General features: G+C 37.2%; 1 protein-coding gene across 3 annotated transcripts in view; it reads right to left on the bottom strand.

The window, feature by feature from the left end:
* The window catches only part of TFEC (transcription factor EC), a 151,955-nt gene that overhangs the window by 29,567 nt on the left and 99,014 nt on the right, over positions 1–23,374 (bottom strand). For 2 of the 3 annotated variants that reach the window (XM_007455670.1, XM_007455669.1), the window contains 2 exons: positions 21,001–21,252; positions 3,981–4,067 (listed from right to left, as the gene is read on the bottom strand). In XM_007455670.1, the coding sequence (XP_007455732.1) occupies positions 3,981–4,067; positions 21,001–21,252 (339 nt within the window). Of the gene's footprint in view, positions 1–3,980; positions 4,068–21,000; positions 21,253–23,374 lie in introns of those variants that run through there. The other variant, XM_007455671.1, reaches the window with a different exon arrangement.

The raw sequence follows: 23,374 nt of genomic DNA, 5'->3' as shown, positions 1-23,374 counted from the left end.
CCACAAGCTTGAGCAATTGGTGAAGTAAGAACATTAGAGTAGGTGCACTGAAAAACAATGTAATGGTCAAAAAGTATGAAATAAAAATGTTATAGGATAGAGAAATACATAATAACAAGATCTAAGATATCATCATGTGAAGGGATGGCTGGATAGGAAGGAGAAAAATACCATTGACACCAAGGAGACTGAGTAACTGAGAGGTTAAGGTATTGATGAAAACACAGCTGATTTCACTGAATGTTTCTTGCACTTTGGGTCTTTTCAGTCCAATTTACAAAATTGTTGCAGTAAAACTAATTGACAGTTGCCTAGTTCTCTTGGTCAAATAGAAATTGAGAGGTAACTTCTGCTTAATTATTCTGAGTCTAGTCACTAATCACTCAATATTCATTTCTGGGTCAGAAATACCTGGGCTAAATTGATCTGTGAAAACCTTGAATTATTCCATTCAATCTGGGGAAATGTGAAGGATGACCACAAGTGGTGCAAACTACCCCTTAGCAGCTTCCAAGCTTTCCACCAACAGAAGTTAGAACATGACTTTTAATTAAGCTTATATGCAGTGGTCCTGGGATAAATCTACACTCAAGGTTTTCTGCTTAAGTCACAGCAAAAGAACCCCAAAGTGACTAACAGAACAATCAGTCGATTGCCTCTAAGACTTTGCAATTTCTGTGAGAACTAGAGAAAATATGTAAAATACTCAGCAACGTGCCTGTGACATAGTAGGTGAGACATTAAGAAAAATTATTATTATAGATAAATATCCTCACTTTTGAAGCTTACCATTATGGGCATCTGTTGTTTTAGCCTCTCTAGAATTCATTTACATTTATTTTGGTAACAACTCCTGCTCTCCTGGTTCTCAGCCTTAACCTAGATAATTTGTTTTGTGGAGCTGCTTGATTCACAGCTCTAGTGTGGGCCCAAGACCCAGAAAAATTGGCTGACAGATAGATATATAACAGAAATTGCTCCACAAGGAATTAGCCCAGAGATTTAACTGGAACTAAGTGGGAAAGAAAGCTCTCCTCTTAAGTTTTTAAGCTTGACTTAATGTATCCACCAGGATGCATTTGGTTATGACAATCAGAAAATCCTGACACAATTAGCTTATAAAATAAAGGTAAAAAATCTTACTTAATGTGTGAGATCCATAGGTAAAGATTCTCCAGGGGCACATAAGCAGTATTTCTTTGCAATCCGCTTGGATTTTCCTCTCCCTTTGTTTCTTTAGTTTTTCCTCAGTTTATTTACCTTCTGGGCAGTAAAATGACTACATAAGTCACATTGTCTTACAACATCATGGAGAGGCAAAACCTTCTCTTTCTTGGGTCTCCTTTAAAGGCTGAAGTAAATTCTAGAAGACCCCAGGAACCTGCTCAACTTGCCAGAATTGCAACACAAGCTCATTCTTAAAACAATCTCTGGCCAGGGAAACAGGGCCACCAGGGTTGGCTTAAATTAATCAGAAACTTCCTCTTCCTTGTGAAGGAGTGGATGTCCGAAAAAAAACTGGGTTAGCAAGGAAGAATTGTGTGCATAGCTAGGAATAAGCTGTGATAGTGTCTTCTCAACAGCTGAGAATAAGGCCAGTACAGAACAAAGGCAAAGTTATGGAGGGATGTTCACATACAATATTACTTAGGAATTTGTGGATGACATGAGCCAACAAATTCCTTTCATACTTAAGCCCCATATAAGCCAGGTTCTATCATCTACAACCAAAAGTTCACTAGCTAAAATGCTTACTCAAAGCATTCCTCTGAATCTAACAGGTCTTTATTTTTATCCACATGAACTATAAATATCCTTCAGAATTTCCTATCTCTGTTCTACCACCTATTCTTATACATTCTTTTTTTCTGACTTCTTGCCTTTTCTTATGTTGTTCTCTTTACTTGTTATACTTTGCTGCCTTCATGTCTACCTCTTAAAATCTTAACCTTCCTTTATAACTATATCTCAAATATCATCTTTTCCTAAAGCATTCCAAAAATATCTCAATTTCACATGGTTTCTACTTTAGTCAAAGTCCAGGGCAGCTCTCTGACTAGCATTTAAAAAATTATATATATATATATATATGCCATCTACCAAGATTTAATATAAAAATAGCTTTGGCAATAAATATTTTCAATTATTCTCATAATGCAGAAGAAGAAAGTGAAATAAAGAGAAGTGACTTTCACGATACCTAGCTGACAACTTGGGTTAATACCAAGATCCATATTCTTTCCCTCCCTGCCTCTCAGGTGTGCCTTACTGCACTGCCTCACTATCATGTTGCCTCTTGATATGTAAATTGTGTCTCACTCAACTTTTAGTTTCCTATAGTGCACGTATTGTGCTTTGCATATAATAACTATTGAATAAATATTTGGTCAGTTGAACTGCTTGGGGTTATATCTTGATCTTGATTTATCAATGATTGTTGATTGGCCAACAGCAGATACTTCTTTATATAAGTACAAATAGGCCAGTAGTATCTATCTTTTACATTCTGTATATCAAAAGCAAATTCCCAATAGTCACTGTCACCAGTTTGCATGGAATAAGCAATCTATGCAACCTCTACAAAACAAGTAAGATAATTTGACAAAGAGAATGTTTCAATATACAATTTCAATGAAATAAGTACCACATACAAGGAAGAGAAGATTGCAGGAAATTAATATCATTTCCTCAAACCCAGAAGTTGAATACTAGTTAAGAAAATAGTAACCTCATGCTGTGGAATTAGATGGGGAAACTTAGCATTAATAACATTTATATAGATAATTCGTTAGATTTCCTATAAATATGCTGCTTGAAACCTGAAGAGAGAAGAGGTAGAAAGAACTGTCACTTCATTCTAAAAAACAAACGAACAAACAGGCAAAAAACAAACAAAAAAATCCACCAAAAAAACCTTCAAAAAAAACCTAGATTTTAAACATCATTTGATCTTTGTCTAATAGTGGTATTAATGATTTGTTATAAAGTGGAGGTCCTTCGTAAGAGAGAAAAGGAGGAAAGAGATAATTCTCCTTTTTATAGTCTATTTGGGAATTAATAAAGAAAAGAGGGATGCTTTCTCTAATTTTTTCTTAAAGTTTTAAATTTAAAATGTCCATTGTTAATATTAATACAACTTAGCCCACTGATTTACTGATGAACAGTATCTAGTCAGAATTCACTTTCTTTAAATGAAATGTTTAAAATAACAATTAAATCACAATCTTTCATATTTTTTCTCATGTTTTCTAAAAGGTCTAAAACCATAAACAAACAAACCAACAACAACCCTTCAAACTGTATAGAAAGAGTTTGCACACCCTTTACAGATTCATTTCTAGAGATTAATAAATGAACAATGAGAAGGCAACAGTAATCAAATAGGAGATAAGATAACTCTTCACTGCATATTATTCCAGGAATTTGTGATTTCAACACAGAAATCTGTCTACATGCCTTAAAGTAGTGTGAGGCTCTTCTACCTTTCTTCAGTTCATCTTTAACCTTTGGTTATTGGCTCAGAAGTAAAGTTATATTTTTGTTGTTATAATTTTTTTCTTTCCTCTATAAGGTGTAGAGCCTCTGAATCTGATAGCTGTTAGTCATGGTAAAATAGTTAAAATTTAGCCATGAACTTATGAGGGTATTATAATATGTTGTGCTTCAAACAGAAATCTGAAGATTTCACAGAAAATGCTATAGCAGACTAGATATATAATTAGATGGTGTTTATAGCGATTAGGTAGGTAAGTAGATAGATAGACAAATAGAATAGTACACATCCTATTATCTTCCTCAATAAAATTATGTATCTTTTTTTCTGCCCCAATAAACATTTTTTAATATTTATCTATCTTGTACCTGTTTCAAAAGTGCAGAAGAAAACACCACTAATTAATCAAATGAAATTTCTTGTTTTATCATCATATGCTATTATTGATTTTAATCTCATTGACCTCCTCAGGTCTGGAAACACTTACTGTTCTTTGCATTAGCAGAGGAGAGTCTGTTCCTTCCTCTTTAAAACTTGATTCCATACCGATTATATCCTCAATAATGTCCTCCATCTAGCAAAATATAATACATTTAGAATATTGTGCATAATGATAAAAGTTGCACGTCAGTCTGAATTCAGAGAGAAAAATTTTAGCAATCTTTAAAAGTTTTTTTAGAATATTTAGATTATATGTGTATCAAAACGCAGAATATTTTAGAACTTAAAATGAAGTAATCCTGACACTCTGATCTGTGTTGCTTTTCCTTGCATTAGCTTACGCCAGCTGGCAGGTGACGGCTGGGCAAATCACCCTGGGTTATTCCTTTGGAAATTAGTATCTGCATAAATAGAGTGATTATCATGAATACCTTGAGCCAGAGCTAATATACTTAGCTTGTAGAGAGATGACTTCCTACAAACTTTATTTTTCTTTTAAAATGTTTTGATAGGGGGCTTCCCTGGTGGCGTGGTGGTTGAGAGTCCGCCTGCCGATGCAGGGGACACAGGTTCGTGCCCCGGTCCAGGAAGATCCCACATGCTGCGGAGCGGCTGGGCCCGTGAGCCATGGCCGCTGAGCCTGCACATCCGGAGCCTTTGCTCCGCAACGGGAGAGGCCACAACAGTGAGAGGCCTGCGTACCACACAAAAAAATAAATAAATAAAAAATAAAAAATAAAACACACACACACATACACACACACGTGGCCACTGGGTACCATATTCCAGAGTGTGGCTCTAGGCCCTGTTCTGGACTTTAGATGTTATTCCATGTACACTGAGAGATCTCTAAAGGATCTAGGAAAATAAATATACATGTTTTCTTTCTTTTGGTTAGTCCACTTTCTGAAAGTTTTCAAGTACATTATTGATTGTTACCAAACTCAAATTTTAATTTCATGACATTTTTCTTATTACTACTCCACCATTAAATGGACAAAAAATTTGTATTGAACAGATGTGAAGAAAACCTGAGGGAAGAAGGATGCTAAACACAATTCATGGTAAATGGTTTACTTTGGAGTATTTCTGATAGTTTAAGTAAAAATTACACATGTCATTTGTCCCTTTTCCTTCTGGAAGCTTACATCATAAATTACTCAGTCTCCTGCATCTCTCATTTTTTCCTCTTACCTATAAACATACTCAGGTTTATTCTATTCTAGAAGGAAACCCTTCTTTCTTACATGTCAAAGTTAATCCTCCTTGGAGACTCTACTTTTGCCTTTAACACTTCTATCCCTAATTTCTGTCATCCACCTACATGACTATCTTTTCCCCTAATTTGTTGGAGTTGCTGTCTCTTCCATTATTCTAAATTGACTTTAAAATCTAACCCAAAACTTTGCTTCACAGCTTCCAGGAATCTTCATAATTAATCACCTTGGAATCCAGTTGCTACTTTAAGAAAGACAACAAACACATCATTTTATATCACATGAAACAGAATGAACAGATTAGACAAAAAAGAATTACAAATCAGCAGAATAAGCGTCCTCAAAGTGATAAATGAAGATGATGAAATACAAAGGAAGAACACAATATTTTGACTAAAATAAAAATGGAAATAATAGTTATGGAAAGAATGACGCTCAAGGACAAAGGAAAAGATTATAAATAAAGACTAAGAATCAAGCTTTTCAACAACCCTGGGTGCAAGAAAACAATAGGATAACATTTGAAGTGTTAAAGGTAAAGAATTTTGAACCTAGACATTTATAACCAATAAAATATCCTTTAAGTACGTGCATGAAATAAAGCTTTTCTTAGACATAAAAACTCAGAAGTTTTAGGGCAAAAGGACCTTCGGAAACCACTCTTTCAGGAAGTACACTAGTCAGATAATAAATAAAACTATGAAATCAATACAAAATATAAGAATGAGGAAGTAACAGTAAAATGTTTGTGGTCTAAATAAGAAGAATGTGTGTGTGTGTATTCATTCTAAAAATATCAATTCAGAAAGATAGGTGAGAACAAGGAGAAGACCATACTCAGATAGACTTTTACTTAAGTGTATGACATAGATATTGTTAAACAATGACATAGATAAAGAAGAAATATAGCTATGTGTCTTAAGTTAGGTGTAACCAAAAAGAGAGAGAGAGAGAGAAATTTAATCTATCCAATAGAGGATAGAAAAAAAGATGGCAAATAAGGAAACAGAAAGCATGGTAATTAAAAAAAAACGTGAAAAAAGGTAAGTATTAAGCCCTAATGGTAAAGTAATTACAAGAATGTAAATGAGTTAACATAGTGCTCAAGAAATTATCATTCAAATTGGATTTTTCAAAGGTATTGTAATACTTTGTCTATAAGGGACACATTTAAAATAAAACAATAGAGAAAGCAAAAATAAAGTGCAAAGATGTACCACAAAAATGACCAAAAGGAAAGCAACAGTAGCAATGTTAATATTAGACCATATAAAATTGAAGATCAAATGTTAAAGGAAAAATAATACCAAGTGACCATGAATACATATGCACCTAAAAAACTCTGTAGCAACAGCTGTCAGAAATCTATGAAAAATAAATTCAATTGTAGTTGAATATTTTAGCTCACTACTCTCAAAATCATAAATCTGAATTTAGCCTTCTCTTCACCTATTCTCTAGGCCATGCCTGGGTCCAATCACCTTCTAGTCTATACCACTCCATTTCTGAAATTTTAAATTTAATTATCTCACTCATCAAATGCAATATTCATTTAGATTCCATTTAGACCCCCTATGGTAGATCAACTGAACAATTTTCATTATGACTCTCTATGCTTTTACCCTATTATCTTTCTGCCCAACCACCCCTAACTTCCCAGGAGTTCTATCTCTCTACTTCCTGTTAACTCTGAATTCAAAGTAGAATGGTTCTTGCTCACCATCTTACTGAAATTTCTTTTGTTGCTATTTTCTTTGACTGCTTGACTGATAAATTCAATAGATATTTATCAGTCCTTATTTTACTAGACTCAGTCACTACATTTGAGTGTGTGGGTCATTTCCTCCTTCTTTAAACAGGTTCCTTCAGTGGCACCACACTAGTTATCTTTTTACTTTACCTTTACAGTCCCTTTCCTCTGACCACCCCTTAAATGTGGGTGATCTCCTCAATCCCACCCTTGGTTTCCTACTCTCCTCATTGTTTTCATGTTCTTCAGGAGCTTTCTTCCTCATTCAAATTTTCAAGTACTACCCATAGGCTGACAACTCTTAAATCTCTTCCTCCAGTTTAGATTACTCCTCCTCAAGACAAATTTGGATATCTAGCTGTCACCAGCATCTCCACGTGGTGGTCTCAGAGATACCTCAGTTCTAACATGTTCTAATATAAGGCCTCATCATCTCTCATTGTACTATAGAAATAACCTCCCCACTGGTTGCTCCCTCCCTCCAGGCTTCTTCTACATAGTTGACAGAGTGATATTAAAGTCAAATCTGATTATGTCGCCCTAGCCCTTACATTTAAGCCTTTCAAGGATTTGAAGTTACTTAACACGGAGCACCAGCCTTTCTGTGATTTGTCTATTACCTGCTTCTCTAGTGTGACCTTTTGTCATCACCTGCCTCTCATTTTCTCCTCACCTCATGCTGTTTCCTATTCTTTGCTCATGCTATCTTACTTGGCTAAATTGCCGCACTAGCTATTTTCCCCTAAGTCTACTTGATGTACTTCTGAAACAGAACAGCACTTCTGCACTTCTACATATACCATAGCCCTTTCTACATAATAGTATAATTATTTGCTTCCTTTTTTTCCCTCTTCTCTTCAACTTAGAGTTCTTGTAGAGTACAGAGGATAAGAAAAACAAGACAAGGAATAATTAAAATACAGCATGTGCTGTAAAAATGCTATGATAAGAGCAATTTTTATCCACATGATACAGGTGTTACTATGAAAACTCAGAGAATAGGCAGCTAATCCACACAGAATACCCCCAGGGAAAGAAGAAACCTGAGATGAATTTTGAAGAGTCAGTCAGAATTATCCAGATAAATGGAGATTGAATGAGTAGTTGGTAAAGAAAGGATATAAGGAAGGAGAACCTGGCCGCTGTGAAAATCACTAGTGAACCATATGGCTGAAGAACAGAGAACCATGCAGATGTGTAATGATAAGTCTGGGTAGGGTAGCAAGGGTTAAGTGTGGAAGAGTCCTGTGTGCCGTGAGTCCAAATTTGAATTTTATCTTGGAAAGACCCATGCTATAAAATGCTTATTCGACTTTATATCTGATTGTCTTGGAGCGCTTTAATCACCTAATTGCTCCTAATTCCAACCCCCAAATCCTAAATCTATGGATGCTCTCATAGATTTATTCTGTGGTAGCTATGGTTTCTGGGGTCTTTGAATTAATGAAATGTTCCATGATGTCACAGGAGGACAAGCATAGAAGAAATAAACACCAAAATATGGCAACAGCCACCAAATCCTGAGCAATCCCACTGCCCTTGTGTTAGAAACTTCAAAAAATGTGAGCATCAGAGTGACATCACCAAGATGGCAACATAGTTAGCTCCTGAATTCACTCACCATCATGAGAAGAACAATTAACATCTATTCAGAAACAAGACACCACTAAGAGAATCCTAGAGCACGGGGGTGAGGCTGAAATACCCCCTGAACCTCAGAGATCAAGGCAGACTGCATCAGAAGGTGAGAGAAGCAGCTACATGTTGACCACATTGACCCTCCCCTAGGACAGTGCAACACTGCAGAGAGGTCTTCTCTGAGCCACTGGTTCGTCCAGGGGGAAAAGAGAACCCAGGGCGGACAACCAATCTCCTTCAACATTGTGAGCTGCTCTGTGGGAGCCCCTACTTTGATCTCACACTATGGTAATTGCAGAGGAATCTATGGGGCCCAGCCACTGGGAATCTGTGACAGAGAAGCAGGGAGGGGCTTGCAACAACCAACAAACAGATCTTGGCAGACAGTTCATATCTGCAGTGCCTGCGTAGTAAATCCAACCAGCGACATCGTTGGTCTGCAGAACCAAATCAGGGGTACACTTTGGTCAGGTAACTTGGGGGGAGGGGGCATAGATCTGACTGATTCAGATCCTCAAAGGAGTTTTATCAGCCCTAGAGCCCATCTGTCCACACCCAGGCAAGGTGCTGAGTCATAGCCCCACCCCCAGTGAAAAGTACCTTCCAGCCCCATCTGAACAGAAGACCTAGTGACAACTCCTGGAAGTATGTGGCACAGTGGGGCTTGAGTCAAGAGGCAGGTGGACAGGCAGAGCAGATCACCCACAGAGCAAAGCCAGTACCAGTCATGGGGTCTTCCCATGCTATGCACAGGCAGGAAGATTGATTCATAGCCAAGGGTAGCTCTTGGCCTCTCTCAAACTGAGAACCTCCTTGGAAAATTGAGAATAGTCTGGAAGGCTATTCCTCTGGCCCCAACTGATCAGAAGGGCTAGGAAAAATACCTGAAAGTTTTGCAGCACAGCAGCACTCAAGCTGAGCAAAGGGCAGACAGAACTGATAGTCTGGAGAGCAAAGCCAGCAGCCCTGTTCAGCCAAGGAACTTGGGTGTGGGTCAGCTTGAGTTAAGACGACAAAAAGATTTACTTGTTTTAGAGCAGCTTCTGCAACTGTGTCTGGGCAGAGAATCTAATTCATAGTCTTGCTCATCGTTGAATACAGCCTTCAGCCCATCCAACCAGGAAACCTAACCATAACACATGGGAAGTTGCATAGCCTATTCAACAGTCCCACATACAGTGGCATTTGAACAGAGAGCACAGCCATGGCTTCCCCTATCTGCAGAGCAAAATCAGTGGCCTCATCTGACCAGGGAATTCAGTGCATACTCAGGCCTTATTCAGGCCTCCAAACAATGAACTGCACAGGCCCTGGGCCCTGAACTACTTCCCTGCTAGGACAGGGAAGCTAATTCATAGCCCCACCTGCTACATCCAGTCCCAACCATCTAGTAAGCCTGATCAGAGAATTCAGGCAACTGTGGAGCCCATTCTATAGCCTCACTTGAGTAAGAAACAAAGCCAACAGTCCTATCCAACTGCTCCCAGCTAGTGGCACAACCCCCAATCCCTGTCTTCAGAGTTCTAACAGTTGCCTCACCCAAATATATCATAATATCAGGCTCCACCTGCCCAAAGGCATTAGTGGCAGACACACCCAGAAACTCCAAATGAGCAGACTGGTGAAGAACTGTCTCTGGCAAAGCAAACCTGTAAAGTCTGCAAGAGGAGCCCTATTACTCAAATGCACAGATACCAACATAAAGAATTAAGGATCATAAAAAATCAGGTAAACATGACACCACCAAAGGAAACTAATTAAACTCCAATAACTGACCCTAAAGAAATGGAGATCTATGAACTGTCAGATAAAGAATTCAGAATAATCCTTTTAAGGAAGTTTAGTGACCTACATGAAAACATAGACAGATAACTAAACAAAATTAAGAAATAGAATAAATAGAATAATCTATTATTAATAACCCAATATTAAAAAAGTATAAATTTTAACAGCAATAACCTAAAGTGTGATGGGGAGAAGAATTATAAGTGTAAAGAATACAAATTCTATTGAAGTTAAGTTGCTATCAACTTAAAATAGGGTGTTATAAGTTTAAGTTATTTTATGTAAGCCTCATGATAACCACAGGAAAATCTTATAGTATTGTAATTACGCAAAAGAACTCAATAAAGAAGTCAAAGCATATTGATACCAAAAGGCAGAACATAAAAAATGATAGCAGGATAAGAAACAGGGAAAGATGGAGCTACAAAATAACCAGAAAACAACTAAAAACATTTTATTGTAGTGAGCCCTTATCTATCAGTAATTACTTTAAATATAAATGAATTAAATTCTCCAATTCAAAGACATAGTATGGATGAATGGATTAAAAATAGAAGATCCAAAATGTGCTGTCTACAGGAGACTCACTTTCACCTTAAAGACACAAATAAACTGAGAGTGAAGGGATGGAAAAAGACATTTCAAGCAGTGGTAACCAAAAGAAAGCAGGGGTAGACAGCTTATATTGCTTATATCAGACAAAACAGACTAAACTAAAAATGGTAAAAAGAGACAAAGAAGGTCATTATATAATGATACAGGGGTCAATGCATCAAAAAGATGTAACTATTTATGAGTCCAACATCACAGCACCTAAGTATATAAAGCAAAAACTAACAGAGCTAAAGAGAAAAATAAATGGTATAGTTACTATAAACAATAATAGTTGAAGAATTTTTTACCCAACTCTCAACAATGGATAGATCATGCACACAGAGAATCAATAAGGAAACAGTGGATTTGATCAACACTATAGACTTCCTGGACCTAAAAGATACATAAAGAACATTCTATCCATTGACAGCAGAATACACATGTGTACTCTCAAGTACACATGTGACATTTTCTAACAAATTCAAGAAGAGTGGAATAATACTGTGTCTTCGCTAATCACACTGGCATGAAACTAGAAATCAACAAGAGGAAACTAGAAAATTCACAAACACATTGAAATTAACATTCTCCTGAACATTCAATGGATCAAAGAGGAAATTAAAAGGGAAATAAAAAAGTTTATTAAGACAAACAAAAATAGAGACACGACAAACCAGAACTTACGGGATACAGCAAAAGCAGGCCTTGAAGGCATTATGCTAAGTGAAGAAAGTCAGAGAAAGACAAATACTGCATGATTTCACTTATATGTGGAATCTAAAGCAAAAACAAAAACAAAAAAAACCTCGTAGAAAAAGAGATCAGAGGGGCTTCCCGGGTGGTGCAGTGGTTGAGAGTCTGCCTACCGATTCAGGGGACATGGGTTCGTGCCCTGGTCCAGGAAGATCCCACATGCCACGGAGCAGCTAGGCCTGTGAGCCATGGCCGCTGAGCCTGCGCATCCGGAGCCTGTGCTCCGCAACGGGAGAGGCCACAACAGTGAGAGGCCTGCGTACCGCAAAAAAAAAAAAAAAAAAGACAGATCAGAGGACCTTCAAGATGGCGGAAGAGTAAGACTCGGAGGTCAACTTCCCACAAATCAGAAATACATCTACATGTGGAACAACTCCTACAGAACACCTACTGAATGCTGGCAGAAGACCTCAGACCTGCCAAAAGGCAAGAAACTCCCCACGTACCTGGGTAGGCCAAAAGAAAAATGAAAACACAGAGACAAAAGAACAGGGACGGACCTGCACCGGGGGAGGAAGCTGTGAAGGAGGAAAGGTTTCTACACACTAGGAAGCCCCTTCGTGGGCAGAGACTGCAGGGGGCGGAAGGGGAATCTTCCGAGCCACGGAGGAGGATCGGTGCCGACCAGCACTCACCAGCCCGAGAGGCTCGTCTGCTCATCCGACGGGGTGGGCGAGGGCTGGGAGCTGAGGCTTGGGCTTCGGTCGGATCGTAGGGAGAGGACTGGGATTGGCGGCGTGAACACAGCCTGAAGGGGGCTAGTGCACCACAGTTAGATGAGAGGGAGTCTGGGAAAAAGCCTGGAGCTGCCGAAGAGACAAGAGACTTTTTCTTGCCTCTTTGTTTCCTGGTACGTGAGGAGAGGGGATTAAGAGCGCTGCTTAAAGGAGCTCCAGAGATGGGCGCGAGCCATGGCTATCAGCACAGACCCCAGAGACGGGCATGAGACACTCAGGCTGCTGCTGCCGCCACCAAGAAGCCTGTGTGCCAGCACAGGTCACTATCCCCACCTCCCCTCCCGGGAGCCTCTGCAGCCCGCCACTGCCAGGGTCCAGTGATCCAGGGACAACTTCCCCGGGAGAACACACAGCGTGCCTCAGGCCGGTGCAACGTCCTGCTGGCCTCTGCTGCCGCAGGCTCGCCCCGCACTCCATACCCCTCCCTCCCCACAGCTTGAGTGAGCCAGAGCCCCTGAATCAGTGGTTCCTTTAACCAGGTCCTATCTGAGCGACGAACAGACTCCCTCAGGCGAAGTACACGCAGAGGTGGGCCCAAATCCAAAGCTGAAACCTAGGAGCTGTGCGAACAAAGAAAAGAAAGGGAAATTTCACCCAGCAGCGGATTAAATCTCCACAATCAACTTGATGTACCCTGCATCTGTGGAATACCTGAATAGACAACAAATCATCCCAAATCGAGGAGGGGGGCTTAGGGAGCAACGATATATATATGTATATTTCCCTTTTTCTCTTTTTGTGAGTATGTCTATGCTTCTGTGTGTGATTTTTCTGTATAGCTTTGCTTTTACCATTTGTCCTAGGGTTCTGTCTGGCCGTTTTTTTTTTTTTTTTACTACTTAAAAATTTTTCTCTCTTAATAATTATTTTTTATATTAATAAGTTTATTTTATTTTACTTTATCTTCTTCTTTCTTTCTTTCTTTCTCTCTCTCCCTTTCTTTCTCTCTCTCCCTTTCTTTCCCTTTCTTTCTTTCTCTCTCTTCTTTCTTTCTTTCTCCCTTTCTTTCTTTCTTTCTCTCTCTTTTTTTCTTTCTTTCTTTCTTTCTCCCTTTCTTTCTTTCTCCCTTTCTTTCTTTGTTTCTTTCTTTCTTTCCTTCTTTCTTTCTTTCTCTCTCTTTTTTTCTTTCTTTCTCCCTTTCTTTCTTTCTTTCTTTGTTTCTTTCTTTCTTTCCTTCTTTCTTTCTTTTCTCCCTTTTATTCTGAGCCCTGTGGAGGACAGGCTCTTGGTGCTCCAAACAGGTGTCAGGACTATGACACTGAGATGGGAGAGCCAAGTTCAGGACACTGGTCCACAACAGACCTCCCAGCTCCATGTAATATCAAACAGTGAAAATCTCCCAGAGATCCCCATCTCAATGCCAAGACCCAACTCCACTCAACGACCAGCAAGCTAGACTGCAGGACACTCTATGCCAAACAACTAGCAAGAAAGGAACACAACCCCACCCATTAGCACAGAGGCTGCCTAAAATCATAATAAAGCCACAGATACCCCAAAACACACCACCAGACATGGACCTGCCTACCAGAAAGACAAGATCCAGCCTCATCCCCCAGAACACAGGCATTAGTCTCCTCCACCAGGAAGCCTACACAACCCACTGAACCAACCTTAGCCACTGGGAACAGATACCAAAAACAATGGAAACTACAAACCTGTAGCCTGCGATAAGGAGACCCGAAACACAGTAAGTTAAGCAAAATGAGAAGACAGAGAAACACACAGCAGATGAAAGAGCAAGGCAAAAACCCACCAGACCTAACAAATGAAGAGAAAATAGGCAGTTTACCTGAAAAAGAATTCAGAATAATGATAGTAAAGATGATCCAAAATCTTGGATATAGAATGTAGAAAATACAAGAAACGTTTAACAAGGACCTAGAAGAACTAAAGAGCAAACAGTGATGAACAACACAATAAATGAAATTATTCTCTAGAAGGGATCAATAGCAGAATAACTGAGGCAGAAGAACGGATAAGTGACCTGGAAGATAAAATAGTGGAAATAACTACTGCAGAGCAGAAAAAAGAAAAAAGAATGAAAAGAATTGAGAGCAGTCTCAGAGACCTCTGGGACAGCATTAAACAAACCAACATTCGAATCATAGAGGTCCCAGAAGAAGAAGAGAAAAAGAAAGGGACTGAGAAAATATTTGAAGAGATTAGAGTTGAAAACTTCCCTAATATGGGAAAGGAAATAGTTAATCAAGTCCAGGAAGCATAGAGAATCCCATACAGGATAAATCCAAGGAGAAATATGCCAAGACACATATTAATCAAACTATCAAAAATTAAATACAAAAAACAAATATTAAAACCAGCAGGGGAGAAACAACAAGTAACACATAAGGGAATCCCCATAAGGTTAACAGCTGATCTTTCAGCAGAAGCTGTGCAAGCCAGAAGGGAGTGGAAGGTCATATTTAAAGTGATGAAAGAGAAAAACCTACAACAAAGATCACTCTACCCAGCAAGGATCTCATTCTGATTTGATGGAGAAATTAAAAGCTTTACAGACAAGCAAAATCTAAGAGAATTCAGCACCACCAAACCAGCTCTACAACAAGTGCTAAAGGAACTTCTCTGAGTGGGAAACACAAGAGAAGAAAAGGACCTACAAAAAAACAACCCAGTTAAGAAAATGGTAATAGGAACATACATATCCATAATTACCATAAACGTGAATGGATTAAATGTTCCAACCAAAAGACACAGGCTTGCTGAATGGAAACAAAAACAAGACCCATATATATGCTGTCTACAAGACACCCACTTCAGACCTAGGGACACATACAGACTGAAAGTGAGGGGATAGAAAAAGATATTCCATGCAAATGGAAATCAAAAGAAAGCTGGAGTAGCAATTCTCATATCAGACAAAATAGACTTTAAAACAAAGACTATTACTAGAGACAAAGAAGGACACTACATAATAATCAAGGGATCAATCCAAGAAGAAGATATAACAATTGTAAATATTTATGCACCCAACATAGGAGCACCTCAATACATAAGGAAAATACTAACAGCCTTAAAAGGGGAAATCGACAGTAACACAATCATAGTAGGGGACTTTAACACCCCACTTTGACCAATGGACAGATCATCCAAAATGAAAATAAATAAGGAAACACAAGCTTTAAATGATACATTAAACAAGATGGACTTGATTGATATTTATAGGACATTCCATCCAAAAACAACAGAATACCCATTCTTCTCAAGTGCTCATGGAACATTCTCCAGGATAGATCATATCTTGGGACACAAATCAAGCCTTGGTAAATTTAAGAAAATTGAAATCGTATCAAGTATCTTTTCCGACCACAACGCTATGAGACTAGATATCAATTACAGGAAAATATCTATAAGAAATACAAACAACACACTACTTAATAACCAAGAGATCACTGAAGAAATCAAGAGGAAATCAAAAAATACCTAGAAGCAAATGACAATAAATAGAGGGAACTTACCTCAACCTTGTCTTGTTCCTGCTCTAGTGTTTAGGAAGCAACCTAAATGTCCATCAACAGATGAATGGAGAAAGGAGATGTGGCACATATATACAATGGAATATTACTCAGCCATAAAAAGGAACGAAACTGAGTTATTTGTAGTGAGGTGGATGGACCTAGAGACTGTCATACAGAGTGAAGTAAGTCAGAAAGAGAAAAAAAAAAAAACCATATGCTAACACATATATATGGAATCTAAAAGAAAAGAAAAAAAGAAAAAACAATATTCAGAAGAACCTAGGGGCAAGACGGGAATAAAGATGTAGACCTACTAGAGAATGGACTTGAGGATACAGGGAGGGGGAAGGGTAAGCTGGGACAAAGTGAGAGAGGGACATGGACATATATACACTACCAAACGTAAAATAGATAGCTATTGGGAAGCAACTGCATAGCACAGGGAGATCAGCTCGGTGATTTGTGACCACCTAGAGAGGTGGGATAGGAAGGTTGGGAGCGAGGGAGATGCATGAGGGAAGAGATATTGGGACATATGTATATGTATAACTGATTCACTTTGTTATAGAGCAGAAACTAACACAACATTGTAAAGCAATTATACTCCAATAAAGATGTTAAAAAACAAACAAACAAAAAAGAGACCAGACTTGTGGCTACCAGAAGTTGGCAGTGGGAGTGGTGAGGAATTGGAAGAAGGTGGTCAAAAGGTACAAACTTCAGTACTAAGATAAATAAGTACCCTAGTACTTATATAAATACTACAACTAGTACTTATATAATATAATGTACTACAGTGTGATGACTATATTTAACAATGTTGTATGACATACAGGAAAGTCGTTAAGAGGAAATTTTTTTTCTTTTCTTCTTTCTTTTTTTTTTTTACTGTATCTATATGATAAGATGGATGTTAGCTGAACCTATTGTGGTAATCATGTCACAGTATATGTAAATTAAATCATCATGCTGTATGCCTCAAACATATATAGTGATTATGTCAATTATTTCACAATCAAGCTGAAAAAATAAAATAATGTTAAAATAATTATAAAAATAAAAGACAGAAGCTCCCCCCAACCCACCTGGAAAACGTAAGCATCAAAACAACTCTTCAAGGACTTTCCTGGTGGTGCAGTGGTTAGGAATCCACCTGCCAATGTAGGGGACACAGGTTCGAGCCCTGTCCAGGAAGATCCCACATGCCGTGGAGCAACAAAGCTCATGTGCCATAACTACTGAGCCTGCACTCTAGAGCCTGCGAGCCACAACTACTGAGCCCACATACAACAACTACTGAAGCCCGTGTACCTAGAGCCCATGCTCCACAACAAGAGAAGCCACCGCAATGAGAAGCCCGCACACCACAATGAAGAGTAGCCCCCACTCGCCACAATGAAGACCCAACACAGCAAAAAATAAAATGTAAATAAATAGATATATACATATATATATATAAAGACAACTCTTCAAACCATAGAAATGTTGGTGAGAGAGGTTAAGGATTGAGACCACACAACAACTAAGTGGTGGTGCTAATCTCATGGTGCCTGACTCTGAAGACTTCAAACTTTCTGCTTTGTGACAATGACTCTTAGCACCAATCAAAGAATATTTGGATGTTGAGGTAAGTTCCCTCTATGCCTACTTTCTGGAGAGTTTTTATCATAAATCGGTGTTGAATTTTGTCAAAAGCTTTTTCTGCATCTATTGAGATGATCATATGGTTTTTATCCTTCAGTTTGTTAATATGGTGTATCACATTGATTGATTTGCAAATATTGAAGAATCCTTGTATTCCTGGGATAAACCCCACTTGATGGTGGTGTGTGATCCTTTTAATGTGCTGTTGGATTCTGTTTGCTAGTAGTTTGTTGAGGATTTTGCATCTATGTTTATCAGTGATATTGGTCTGTAGTTTTCTTTTTTGTGACATCTTTGTCTGGTTTTGGTATCAGTGTGATGGTGGCTTCGTAGAATGAGTTTGGGAGTGTTCCTCCCTCTGCTATATTTTGGAAGAGTTTGAGAAGCATAAGTGTTAGCTCTTCTCTAAATGTTTGATAAAATTCGTGTGTGAAGCCGTCTGGTCCTGGGCTTTGTTTGTTGGAAGATTTTAAATCACAGTTCAAATAAACAAGTGGGACCTAATGAAACTTAAAAGCTTTTGCACAGCAAAGGAAACCATAAACAAGGTGAAAAGACAATGCTCAGATGGGAGAAAATATTTGCAAATGAAACAACTGACAAAGGATTAATCTCCAAAATATACAAGGAGCACATGCAGCTCAATATCAAAAATACAAACAACCCAATCCAAAACTGGGCAGAAGATCTAAATAGACATTTCTCCAGAGAAGATATACAGATTGCCAACAAACATATGAAAGGATGCTCAACATCACAAATCATTAGGGCAATGCAAATCAAAGCTATAATGAGGTATCACCTCACACGGTCAGAATGGCCATCATCAAAAAATCTACAAACAATAAACGCTGGAGAGGGTGTGGAGAAAAAGGAACCCTCTTGCACTGTTGGTGGGAATGTAAATTGATATAGCCACTATGGAGAACAGTATGGAGGTTCCCTAAAAAAAGAACTACCATATGACCCAGCAATCCCACTACTGGGCATATACCCTGAGAAAACCGTAATTCAAAGAGAGTCAGGTACCACATGTTCATTGCAGCATTATTCTCAATAGCCAGAACATGGAAGCAACCTCGGTGTCCATTGACAGATGAATGGATAAAGAAGATGTGGCACATATATACAATAGAATATTACTCAGTCATAAAAAGAAACGAAATTGAGTTATTTGTATTGAGGTGGATGGACCTAGAGTCTGTCATACAGAGTGAAGTAAGTCAGAAAGAGAAAAACAAATACTGCATGCTAACACATATATATGGAATCTAAAAAAAAAAAAAAGTTTCTGATGAACCTAGGGGAAGGACAGGAATAAAGACGCAGATGTAGAGAATGGACTTGAGGACACAGGAAGGGGGAAGGGTGAACTGGGATGAAGTGAGAGAGTAGCATTGACATATATACATTACCAAATGTAAAATAGATAGCTAGTGGGAAGCAGCTGCATAGCACAGGGATGTCAGCTTGGTGCTTTGTGCCCACCTAGAGGGGTGGGATAGGGAGGGTGGGAGGGAGATGCAAGAGGGAGGGGATACTGGGATATATGTATACATATAGCTGATTCACTTTGTTATACAGCAGAAACTAATGCAACATTATAAAGCAATTATAATCCAATAAAGATGTTAAAAAAAAAAGAATATTAAGAAATGGCAACAAGGTAGGATATATCTTAGCTACTAAAGATAGCAGGACTAGAATTGATGGCACTATGTGACAATGTGTACATGGTAAGTCAAATTCAAAGAGAACACACATTAAAACTATAACAGAAGGAATAAAATTGTGATTGACATTAATGGCTGAAGAGACTTATATACACAGTTTAAAGAACAATGGCTAAAAAGATAGAAAGTGTTTGTCTGCAGCCAATGTGCATGTTGTCCCTAGACCACTGCACTTAATGAGGTTTTCAACCCTTCCCAGCCATGCAACTCCTTTTGACTGACACCACCTAAAGGTCCACTAAGATCAGGTAAATTTCTCTTATACAAACTTATTACAAAATAAAAGGTAATCTGTGTGCCTAAGGAATAAAAATGTTATCTAAGAAAAACCGAGAAGACTGATATATGTTACTTATCCTTTCTCATTTTTAGAAGACATATTTCATAAGACACATAATAAGATCATTTTCTGGGTTTTGCCTAGAATTGACTGGCATATGTATATCCTTTGGGATTTGTTTTTTCCTTTGGGAATCACTCTTCCACACAAGGAAATGAACTTGGGATGAAGGTGGTTGTAAGATAAATTGTATTGGGTGAGTTCTAATATTTACTGTACAGATGATTTTCAACCTACATATATTTTTATTATCTTCATAGAGTGAATAGAGAATCTAGTTCTACATTTTTTTTGGAAAATTCTTTGTATATCCACTACTGAAAAGTTTAAGTAAATATACACGTAGAGATCTATGTTTAGTTTTGGATTTCAACTAGTCCTGTTTTGTGGTTGTTTTATATTTTATTAAACAATCTACCAGGTCCTTATTCTTTTCTCTTTTCTAGATTAACATAAAATTTGCAAAAGAAAATCTTCCTCTATCATTTGGAATTCAAATAATGATATACTGAGCATTGCTCTTTTGTACCTGGAGGCTACAGACTTAGCTAAAAAGCAGTGACCTGAAATCAGTAATAATCACCAGGAATGTAGATTGGGAGATTAAATCTGGGAGATCATAGAACCATGTCTCCATCTAAAAATCAAATGGAAAAAAAGAAAAAGAAAAGAATAGAAAGCTCAGTTACTGATGTAGTTTTTCTACATTGAGATATTAAAGGAACTCTTTTTCCCAGTTCTAGTTTTCTCCCACTTCTACTCATTCTTCAGTATTTTTTGAAGGTTCATTTACAAGCAAGTCACAGTAATTATGAACTCCACGAAGCTAGACACATTCATTTTGTATCCTCAGCACCTCTAATTTCCTCTTATTTAGTAAATGGTAGGCAAATATCTGTTGAAAATAGAAATGAATGGATAGATAATCAATAGTAATAAATTACAATATAATTCTACAAAATATTAAGTGCAAGAAGATTATTAGTCTCATTCTGATAAACATTTCTAGAGCACATGTTTACTGTTATTTATTCTTTTGCTTGTTTTATCTTAAAGGGTACTTCAGATAATGTAACTGTTGATAAATGTTTTAACTAAAGTTATCAGAAAACCATTACAATTAAAGCTAAATCTTCTTAACAAATTACTATTAGAACCTGTTTTGACTCACATTGATACAAAACTGAAATGAGTGTTAAAAAATGAATTGTTATATTTTATGCATAACAATTCTTATGGGCATAACTAATTATTACAAATTAATAAATTAAGACATTCTTTTGTTAAATAAATTTGCATATGGAATGTTTACTATAAAAATTTGACTTCAATTTCTTGAGGTATTTTTTTCCCAAGAAACTGATGATATATTTTCATAAGCACCCATTAGACATACATGCCATTCCACATTGTCATCTTCTTTCCCAAGAGTTAGCAGCTTGGTGAGTGGATTTCCAGTGGGTCCAGTGTTACTCTCGGGAGACTGGTGTCCATGCTGTACCAGAAGTGCACTGCTTGGTGTTGGAGGGTGTGACCGTTTAAGAGTCTGGTAGACGATCTGGTGCTCAAGGGTCATGAAAGGTTTTACTTGCTCTCTCTGAACTTTCTGTAGCTGAGTCCTAGCAGAACTTTCCAGGTGTGCTGGGACCTACCAAATAAAAACCAAACAAATGCAATGTGTAGCATCATCTGGTAAATGAGTTCCACTTTCAACAATTGGATTATGACAATAAACACTATAACATCTAGTTTCTTTCTAATTTATTGTCTATGCTTCTGTCATAATTTACATAAGATATTCATGGACTATAGTTTTTGAGAAGTCATTTAAACTTTATTAAAATATTTTAAATGCTAACCAAGTGTTTAAGAATAGCTCTTAAAATAATATGCAACTGAAACCAACTTGGAATAAATATAAAAGCAGCAAAACTTTTTGAGGGTTTGAAAAAGAATGACTAAAATAATAAAAGGAAAACACAGCTGATTTAATATTATTAGTGATTTTTATATAACATATATCTCTTGTATTCCTTAATATTACATATAAATATTCCATTGGCTATAATCACTCTATTTTTAATTAAAGATTTAAAAAAATTATCCATGAGGGAGCAGAGACTAGAAGTATATATACTAAATACTGTCTGATACTTTATGGGTGGTGAAAATCTAGGTGATTTTTTTCAGTTTTCTGTATTTTCCAGAGTTTCTATACTGAGTTTATTTTAATTTTTTAAAAATCTTAATTTTAAACTCTTCCATATTCTCACTTTATAATAACAATACTTTGGTAGAATCATTATGAATTGACAGAAAGAAGCATTCAGAGAAAAATCTAACCAGTGTCATGTGCCAACTAAGCAACTATCCAGTATATTGAAATCCCTTTTTCAAATCATAGACATAAAATTCTGGGCATCTTCAGTCTAGCTATCATAGTTAATGATATACCATTATTTGTGTAAGAACAATTTTAAGTATTTCCAGCTTTCCCTTTAAAAACCTCTGAAAATAGTATTGCCTGCCAGTCCCCTTTATATTCACTATGCTGTGGTGTGACTTCTAATACATTTTCCTCAAGTGGCCTATATATAAACCTATTTAATATTTCCCTCGTGTTAAACAATAGTAAAGATTGCTGTACAGTGCTTATTTTTCCTTTTATTTCAGCTACACAAACTACTCCTTAAATCCCTTAACATGCATTAGCTCAGATAAATAGCCTTTACAAAGTATTTTGCATTTAAATTAGCTGGTTTGGGGTACAATATTGTAGTAGTTACTTTAGTTTAATTCTGTTATGCTGACATTTTTTGCATTATTTTAATTGTACTACCATAAAATAATTTTTCAGTCATACAAAAAAGATTAAGATTGGTAATAAAGATTACACATATTACTAATTTTATTGCTGTGAGCTTTAAAGTTGTAAAACAACATTTCATTAAAATGCCTGTGGTAATTTTGGGGGGGTAGCTATTTAGATTATCCTACAGTTTTAAATTAATCCTTCTTAATCCATATACATTTATAAAATATACATTATAAACAGCATTTTCAGATTCACAAATCTGAATGACTTTCACACAACATAACTGAATGCTAAAGAACACTGTATATTATTTTAAGAAAAGTATGTTGAATCAGAATTTACAACATACATTAACTAATTCATTTTTCACTTTTCATATATGGATGCTAAAAGCATCATTATAGTACTTATTGTGTTTTGTGTTACATCAGGAGTCCAAGGGAAGTCATAAATGTGATCCTAGGGCTCTAGGAATTTACAATATACTTGGGCAATATTAATATCAACTACAGCAAAAATGATGATGATGATAAAAATAATAATATGCAGCAGGTATCAGGCACTGTGCTAAGCATTTTACACACAATGTTTCATTTAATCCTTGTTACAACCTTAGGAGATAGGTATCAATAGTACCCCCATTGCACCATATATTTGAAGCCACTGAGACTTAGAGAGGTTAAATGGTGTGGCTGTTATCACTCCGCTAGTAAGAGATGGAACTGGAATACAGGGCCTGGCTTCCTAAACACTACATGATATTGGCTCCTGATTGAAATGACTGGAATACAAAGCAAAAGCTCAGTAATGTATACAATGAATTTAGAATGCCACAAGAAGCAGTGGTTTTAAAAAACTAATTGAAAGAGAAAATGGTTATAAATCAGGTGTTGGAAGGAGATGGTCCTGGGATAGGGGACAGAAAGAAGGAAAACTCAAATGTAAAAGATCAAAA

This window comes from Lipotes vexillifer, unplaced genomic scaffold (assembly GCF_000442215.2).
Source record: "Lipotes vexillifer unplaced genomic scaffold, Lipotes_vexillifer_v1.1 scaffold30, whole genome shotgun sequence".
Taxonomy (NCBI): domain Eukaryota; kingdom Metazoa; phylum Chordata; class Mammalia; order Artiodactyla; family Lipotidae; genus Lipotes; species Lipotes vexillifer.
This window is presented reverse-complemented; position numbering and strand designations above follow the sequence as displayed.